Source organism: Castanea sativa, chromosome 1 (genome assembly GCF_040712315.1).
Source record: "Castanea sativa cultivar Marrone di Chiusa Pesio chromosome 1, ASM4071231v1".
NCBI classification, from domain to species: Eukaryota; Viridiplantae; Streptophyta; class Magnoliopsida; order Fagales; family Fagaceae; genus Castanea; species Castanea sativa.
The window spans coordinates 8,316,389-8,325,396 of record NC_134013.1 but is presented as its reverse complement, the minus strand read 5'-3'; the positions used below and the strand labels follow the sequence as shown (position 1 = coordinate 8,325,396).

Genomic DNA, 9,008 nt, shown 5'->3' with positions numbered 1-9,008 from the left:
ACATCTCCATGAAAATTACACCAGAAAAAGTACTTGACTTGGTTGTGGTAACCATTTCCCAATCGAGCTCTAGCAACTTCAAAGCTCAATCAATTAACTTCAAGGACCACCTTTTTTTCCTCAGATTTAATAGACCACAATTAAATCTACACAGATCAACAACTTTCGGCAAAGCACACAAACAATCACCCAAGAGCAGGGAATATGAACCTGTGCTAAACAGAAACTAGATAAACAAAAAATAATATTGCATAATCAGTAACGTTCATCAAACTGGACTAATAATGTACAGCCACCTTTTGAAGCAGATAAATATGCCAAAAAAATGTAACATCGTCTTCTAAGCATTCACTAATATATCGATCAGACAGGAATTGCCAAGCCCTTCTTTGCCATGCTATCCAAGACATCATTGAGAGCCTGACACAGGCCAACTATCTGCAATAAACCATAAAAATAAAACTAAGAGCTGCTGAAAGGGAAACTCAGCTATGAGAGCTACTTATCAGCCAATATAGTATTTCAGGACCTAGCCACTGTAGGTTGGCAAACAAGCAGAAAATTTTACTTCATTTATTTGGAGGATTAGCAATTTGGGAGAAGCAAGGGTTAAAAAAACATGCAGAGATTTGCAATTACTTATGCAGGCAATAGCTATATTTGAATTCTATAAGCATCTTTGTTAGACAACAGAGTTCGTTCATCTTTTAGGTCCAGTAGTACGATAGAATAGCAATCAAATCTGAGAATCACCTGTTGATCCCACTGTTGCAGCTCTTCAGTGTCATCTTCAAAATGTATGACAGCCTCAACCTGATATGAAATAATTCAGATATATCACACAACATGATAAATATAAATATGCAGCTGTTCTTTTCCTTCCTTTGCCCACCCCCTCCAGTCATTAAAAGAACCTTAGGTTTAGTCAACATATAATCAAGAGAACTAATCTGAAATTAGCCTTTGGAAAGAATTAGGGTAAGAAAAGGATACTCTCAAAACTAAATTAATTGAAATTTGGTGAGTCAAATGCAGTAAGAAGGTATTTTCACAATAGTAGTAAAAAAAAGGACATGTTAATTAAGTAGGTGACAGATTCTCAAAATTTTAAAAAGGAAGAAGAAGAAGAAGATGAAGAAAGTGACAGGGAGTATGATTTTGGATATGATAGAATGGGGAGATAATACATGTGGCCAACCCCGACTAGTCTGTTGAAGTTGAGGATCCATAACCAACCCCAAAGGCCTTGTTGTTGTTGTAATTGCAGTAAAATCATTCTTGTCCAAATTCAGGTAATTCATTTAAAATGACTGTGCTGGGGTGGGTGGATGGGTAGGTGTCGGCATGAGAACAAGATTCCATACGGCATAAAGTGATTACAACAAAAAGAACTTTCAATTCTTGGCAGGAAACAAAAATGAGGAAATTTTTTTGCAATCAAACACACCTAAAATTCTACAAACCTATGATATTTCTCAGTTTGTTAGGATATGATTGATACAAGCACTTAATGGCTGGAAAGAAAAAAAAAATCCGAGCCATAAGCAGTTATTGATACCTGATCAATTGATCCCCTCATTCTATCTTCATAAATCATTCTCGATGCTATCTTCTCAGCCTGCAAGTCAAATAATTCTTTTAGGGCCTACACACAGTATCAAAGTGCTAGAAGCAGGGATTTTAAAAATAGTAATACAGATATATAAAGGAACGTACCTTATGAGGATCAATACCCAGCAAAGTGCCCAACTCATCAAAGCTATGGCAGAGAAATGACAAATTATTATGGAGTCATCCAGCACTAACATAAAAGGAAAATAACAACTAACAGCAGCATATTTTGAACCTTATATTTGTATAGAGCTTGCTTGCACTCAAAAGATTATGCTCAATCATAGCACGATCCAGAACGGTAAAATTGTCTGGCAGAAGTGCTTTCTGTGGAAAAAATAGAAGTTGAGACAAACAAATTATGGCTTGCAACAAAAGCAAATGCTGTAAGCGTGACACCTGAATAAAAAGAAGCAAACTTATATAACCTGATGTGCTTTTAATTCTTCGGCAAACGCGTCAATTTCAGGTTTTCTCAAAATTCGCTCCAAATACACCTGGTATAAACAGGTTAAAATGACATCAAAATTTTAAATAAATAGAGCAACAAGAAATGAAGCAAAATGTGTGCTGAATTCTTCAAGTGGGGGAGGGGGGGGGGGGCATTACCTTTTGCAGTATAGGATAAATTTTCAACTTTGAGCATCGTTCATCCTGAACCAAACCACAACACATCAGCTAAACAAAGCAAAGGATTTCTCAAAATGTAACTACTATTCATCAAGAGAGTGTGTTTACTTTGTATAAAGTTGCAAGAACACGAGATCGTTGAGGACCTGCAGCAGCCAAAATTGTACATGTCACAGCAGCAGAAAGAGCTTGCTCCAATGCTTCTTCATCAATCTCCCTGCAAAAAGAATAATGAGCCTTTAAGATCTTCAATTTGAGTGTTAAAAAAGGTGAAAACGGTGACATTGTGGCATTTGGATTATTTGAAGGAACTTTGGTTAAGTTTGAAAACATGATGGCATGCAATAATTTGGAGACATGAAAAGGAAACGTGTAAAACACAAGGATTCTGTTTATTGGAAATCAATCGATAAAGCAGGGTCATACTTAACAACCATGTGAAACTAGAGAACAAAGACAACACAACAATCACAACCTTATGAAAAAGTTGGATAAGCATAGGTAAAATACAAAAACAAAAAAACAAAAACATACTCATCTCCTATTTGCCGTTTTTCAATTTGTGATATGTCATAATAACGTAATGCTGCTTCCAAGAACTTCCTCTTCAAATCTAAAATTCTTGCATAACAAACCTGACAATTAGGAAAAGAGAAGGAAAACAATTTAATTAAATGCTGAAAGATGTAGCCTTTAACACAATCATCTTAATTGACATGCCAATAATGTCAAACCTTATACTGTAAATTCAAGACTTCCTGCTGACTGTTGCTAACCAAAAATGAAGCCTTATTGATAAAAGCTTCTGCATTAACAGCATCATCATCCTGCCAAATAAGCATGCAACATAGTCAATAACCGTAGGGATACATATTAACATATTCTAAGACTAAAATATTGACTCAAGCATTATGATCATTAAGACAGTGGGTCACTGGAATGAGATGCTGCATAAGGAACCAAAGTCCCCAACTAAAAACACCACCAAGTTATAGGCAAGAACAACATAAATGCTACCTAGCCATCTAGAGTTTGACATGAAACTGTACAGAGGCTTTCTTTCTGAATGAACACATGGAGTCCAAAAAAAATCCATATAGCAATCACAAATCTATTAATTAATTATATCCTGTGAATGGGTCATATGTCAACCACTTGTTAAAATGACGCATATCCCAATGTTTTTTTACTCCTATATCCGCACTTACAAAGGTGTCTGAGTCAGTTTACTTTGAATATCAATAGAAGAACAAGAACCCTCAAACGAAAAATTATAGTACTCTAGTATCTTTTTTAACAAGTTGGTATTCAAATTATGGCTATTGTTCTTTAAGATGAATGCCAAAGAAATAGTTATCAATGCTATTCTGCCCAACCTCTATGCTCCACAGGTGAAACCTTTCTTTGACCTCCAAGACATACACACACAACCCCCTATAATCCACCCTGATGTGGCCATTTCCAATGATTAGTATGTCCAGTAATGCCCAGCGTGCAATACTCATTTTAATATTTACCAATGAAAAAATTAAATTCTAATTAATCTAAAGATTATACTTGCAGAAGAACGTCAATACCTCCAGATAGAGGCGAGCAATTTGGACACATTTTGTCAACCTGAATGCATCGTCGATCACTCTGATGGAGGCATCAAAAAAAAAAAAAAAAAGGAAGAAATATTACAGAGATGATTCATGTTGAAAAAAATAATCATAAACATACCTGCATTTAATGAGCAATTTTTAAAAATAATAATGGAAAAAAAAACATAATTAGATCTTACTCTCAGACCTCATTCCAGAATCTAGATCAATGCCACTGAGCATCTGAGCTGCTTTGGACCATTGCTGCTCAGACTCATATAATTCAGCAAGTTTCTCCCTGATAATTAACACCTGCACCCCATGCAGACAGATAACAAGATTCTTAAAACAAAATCAACTCAACTCACAAATATAACCAAAAAATATTGTTTTGTAGATGACCAGGAAAAAATTACCATACTTTCCTATTACAAATGAATAAGATAAAACATAATAACCAGAAAAACCAGCTTAGCATGTAATATAGATTCTCTAAAAATAAAAAATAAAACCCTAGATGCATGCATTGATCTCCAGCAGTCTCATTAACTCAAGCCTAAGATACAAAGCTAAGATTGTAGATAGAATCAATGCCTGGTCAGTTAGGAATTTATCATTTGCAGGCAGGTTATAGCTTCTCCAATCAGTCCTATGCAACATTCAGAGGTTTTGGTGCAGCATATTCATCCTACCTGAGAAAGCGATTGCTACTATTGAGCAGTGCTTCAACAAATTTCTTTGGAAAGGCAGATGTGCAGGTAGAGGAGGTGTTAGAACGGCATTGGATAAAGTGTGCTTACTCAAACAATAGGGTGGCCAAAATTTGAAAAGGGTTGCGGATTGAACAAAGCTTCAACAATGAAGCTCATTTATACCCAAGCTGGTTCCTTATGAGTTGCTTGGGTGCAACAATTTTTTAAAAAATATAGTGGTTTATGGAGATGATTACTTAAACTGAGGCAAGAAGCTAGGAAATTCTTGAGCTTTAAGGAAAAATATGGGACAAGGATTTTCCTGTGGCATTATACGCGGCATCCAGATGGCATATTGTTTCAAAGATATAGGCAGAGGGTCATTTATGATGCAGCCAACCGCTTTAGAGCAAAAGTTGAATATGTCCTAAAGATGATGCAATCGATCTAGAAGGCCGATAGATCTGAGCAACTTGTGAATATTCAAAGTAGGCTAAGTTTAGTCCAGTTGAAAGCTGGACTAAACTAAGCTTCTCAAATAAATGGAGAAAATGGATAATGTATTGCATTTCAGCTGTAAAATTTTCCATTCTGATCAATGGTGGTCCATCTGATTTCTTTGGAAGTTCTAGGGGATTTCGGCAAGGGGACCCATTTTCTCCATTGCTGTTTGATATTGTTATGGAGGCCTTGGGTCGCATATTGGATGTGGCTGCCTCCGCTGGGCAATTCTCAGGTTTTTCTGTGGGTAGTATGGCTGATTCATCATTGATGGTGTCTCATCTTTTATTTGCAAATGACACTTTTATTTTTTGTGATATTGAACCTTCTCAGATTGCTAATTTAAGGGCGATTCTTGCTAGATTTGAGAAGGCCTCAGGGGTACGTATTAATTTGGGAAAATATAAGTTGGTACCTGTTGGTGTGGTGCACAATTTGGAGGCTCTAGTGGGTCTGTTGGGGTGTGGGCAATCTTCTGTGCCCTTGAAATATTTGGGTCTTCCATTAGGTGCTAAGTTTAAGGATTTATTTGTTTGGAATCCTATCTTAGAGAGAATGGAGAGGAGATTAACAGGTTGGAAGAGACTATATTTATCTAAATGGGGTAAGGTGACACTCATTTAAAGCACAGTCTCGGCTTTACCTACATACTTCCTTTCCCTTCTTCTTTTACCAGGTAAGGTGGAAAAGTGTATGGAGAAATTACAAAGAGACTTTCTATGGAGTGGAATTGGTGGCGAACCTAAATTACATCTAGTTAAATGGGCCAAGGTCTATAAGCCTTTGTAGGTTGGGGGGTTAGGAATAAGAAGTTTGGGGAGCTTTAATTCTGCCTTGCTAGGAAAAAGGTTGTGGAGGTATGGCATGAAGACTAATGCTTTATGGAGGAGGGTTATAAAGGCAAAATATGGGAATATCTTTTTTTTATATATATAAGTAAAAAATTTATTGATATCAAAAAAAGGTGGAACATCCTAGAACACAGGGAGTGTACAAGGGGTCAAACAATCAAGAACAAAAATTATAAGAATCTAAGAAATCAAGAAAGGATGAAAAATATTGGTTCTGCAAGACAGCCAACCAATCCATTAAAGTACTAAAGAAAAATAGCTTCAAATTTGATATGGATCTCTCCTTATCTTCAAAGCACCGACTATTTCTCTCCCTCCAAAGGCACCACAATAAGCAATGGGGAACCATATGCCATATATACCTATTAAGATGACGGCCAAAACTACCTTGCCAACATGCTAGAAGCCCCACTACAGAATATGGGAATATCTGGGGTGGTTGGTGTATGAAAAAGGTGACGAGTCCTTATGGGGTCAACCTGTGGAGATTCAGGAGATTCATTAGAAGTGGTTGGTTGAATTTTTCTAAACTCCTTGTGTATAATGTGGGGGATGGTGCTAGAATGAAATTTTGGAAGCATGTGTGGTGCGGGGATTGTACCTTCCAAGAGGCCTTTTCGGAGCTTTAATGTCTTAGTTGGTCAAAGGATTCCTCGGTGGCTGAAGTTATGGGTTGGTCTGCTAGGAGATTTCACTGGAATGTGCAATTTCATCGTCCACCACAAGATTGGGAACAAGAAGCCTTTGATTGGTTTATGAGGTTGGTTCATTCTTCGACTGTGCGGGGGTTTGGCCCAAATAAAGTTTGTTGGAAGCCAACAAGGAGCAGAGGTTTTGAGGTTAGAGGATATTATAGCTCCTTCTACCCTCCTACTCTTGTATCCTTCCCTTGGAGAATGATATGGCAATCGAAGGTTCCTCCAAGAGTAGCTTTCTTCGCTTGGTCTACTTCCTTAGGTAAGATCTTAACTGCAGACAACCTTCGTAAAGTGCCAATGCTTGATTGGTGCTACATGTGTAAGAGATGTGGGGAGTCTATGAATCATCTTCTGCTTCATTGCCCCATAGCTTGGGAATTGTGGTCTTTAGTTTTTTGTTTGTTTGGTATTCACTAGGTTATGCCTCATACTGTTCTTGAGTTGTTTCAGGCTTGGCAAGGAAAGTTTGTGTGGCATCGTAATATAGATGTTTGGAGATTAGTGTCTTATTTCTTTATCTGGTGCATTTGGCGTGAAATGAATGCTAGAAGTTTTGGGGGTTGTGAACGTTCTTTGCTAGAGATTAAGTCTTTATTATTCCAATTTTTACTTATCAAAAAAAAAAAAGTCTTTTTTCTTGCACACTCTCTTCGAATGGAGTGTAGTCTTTTCTCATTTTCCTTGTTCTTCTTTTCCTTTTTTTTTTTTTTTATCGTTGCACTTTTGGTTCCTGATCTGTGCCCCCATAGTACATCCCCAACGTACTCGGTTTGGAACTTTTTCTATTATTAATAATATTTTTACGTTACTTATAAAAAAAAAAGTTTAGTCCAGGTGGAAGAGAAAGAACATTATGGGTTTCATCTAATAGATACAGTTGTACCAATACATGGGAGGAAATTAGGGAAAAGGGGTTGATAGTATATTGGTTGAAGCAGCTATGGCTTGATCTCAATCTATCCCTTGCACATTCCCTTTATTGGATGGTTAGCTGTGAATAAATTCCCGACCAAAGAGAGAACAATTCAATGGGGATATAACAGATACATAAATCGCATCTTATGTAATGCCTTCATAGAATATAGGGATCACTTGTTCTTCCACAAAAACTATGGGCCTGTTTGGATTGAGGGTGAAGGGAGGGAGAGTGGAGGGGAGTAGAGTAAAGTTGGCTAAAAATAGGCTAATTTTGGGTCAATTATACTCTACTCCCCTCAATCCAAACGGACCATATATCAAAAGGTATTGTGGATCTATGTATGGTTTCAGATGCCAACTAGTTGGAATGAATTTAGTTGATTGGTTTTTTTTTCCTTATTATTGTTACAACAAGTGGGGGAGACGGGATTCAAACCCTGGTTCTCTTCCTTGTAAGGGAGACCAAGCAATACCACAAAGCAACAAGAGTGATTCAATTTTTAATAGAATTGATGTTGTACATGAAATATTAACCTACTTTTCAGTTCTTGCCTGATAACATAGGTAACCTTTGGATTCACCTCCAGCCAGTAAAACCTACCGGCAACTAACCCCACCCGTCAAATGGAGTTGCCTGGTAAGCCAGGGGCATTCACCCCCTATTCCTGTTAATTTAGATTGCTCTGTGTGACTGTTGCTATGAGGTTGTGTTGCCCTATACTTCATATACTATTTTTGCTCTATCATCTTTTAATGTTGCAATAAATACTTCTCACTAGCTCTCAACAAAATCAAAACGAACCTGTTCTTCAAACGAAACGACACGAGGCTGAATCTGAGCAAGTGCATAATGCGCAATCTCCTTTTGTGCCTCGGGTTCCAATTTCCCTAACTCTTGCGCAAAGGTCTGCAGAAGCTGCCGCGACACCACCAATGGAACGTCGTCGGATAACACTGCGATTATGCCATAGCCGATAATTCAAGCATTATCGAAATAGTTACAGAATAAACCAAAAAGGAAAAAGAGGGAAAAGCAAACGAACCGTGATCGATGAATTTCTTGGCACGAACGACGTCGTTGGAGGAAATAACAGTGGCGAGAATGTGCTTGTACTGCTCGATCTTTTGCCTTTGGTCTGTGATCGCAGAGGCGCTAGCGAAAGCACTCTCCATGGCTGACTTCTCTTCTCAGATTCTGTCACACACAACGCAAGTCTGAAACCCTAAACCCTGAAAGTTGTGTTGTGTTTGTGTTGGCTCCTTCCCTGGTAGTGCTCAGCCTAGCGTCTCTTTGCTGGAAAATACCAAGGGAGACCTCGTCTTGTACTTGCTACTGTCACTCCCTACAATTAGCTACAAAATTTATTATAGTCTAAAATTATAATCTTATCCAATAAAATAAAAATTATTATTGTGGGGTGATAGGTCCAAGAGAGTACATATCTATGTATATATTAGGCCAGAAGCCTAATCTGAGGACATTAAGTAGTCCGAGAACGGGTATATATCTTTCTAAGAATCCAT

At 37.6% G+C, this 9,008-nt stretch overlaps 1 protein-coding gene across 1 annotated transcript; it reads right to left on the bottom strand.

The window, feature by feature from the left end:
• Positions 1–227: 227 nt before the first annotated feature.
• Positions 228–8,841, bottom strand: LOC142621904 (COP9 signalosome complex subunit 4). Its single transcript, XM_075795276.1, has 14 exons — positions 8,528–8,841; positions 8,287–8,438; positions 4,033–4,136; positions 3,819–3,879; positions 2,976–3,068; positions 2,776–2,876; positions 2,350–2,458; positions 2,221–2,265; positions 2,040–2,108; positions 1,847–1,938; positions 1,717–1,759; positions 1,559–1,618; positions 754–813; positions 228–438 (listed from the first exon to the last, which is right to left on the bottom strand). The coding sequence occupies exons 1-14, from the start codon at positions 8,655–8,657 to the stop codon at positions 364–366; spliced, it is 1,194 nt and encodes a 397-aa protein (XP_075651391.1). The 5' UTR covers positions 8,658–8,841; the 3' UTR covers positions 228–363.
• Between the last annotated feature and the right edge of the window lie 167 nt (positions 8,842–9,008).

Excerpts from the sequence above, each read along its gene's own strand:
- LOC142621904 (XM_075795276.1), bottom strand. The coding sequence starts at position 8,657 with ATGGAGAGTGCTTTCGCTAGCGCCTCTGCGATCACAGACCAAAGGCAA. Across the intron at positions 3,880-4,032 it reads GATCTAGATTCTGGAATGAG|AGTGATCGACGATGCATTCA; the intron begins GTCTGAGAGTAA and ends TGCCTCCATCAG. Across the intron at positions 3,069-3,818 it reads TTGCTCGCCTCTATCTGGAG|GATGATGATGCTGTTAATGC; the intron begins GTATTGACGTTC and ends CTTATTTGGCAG.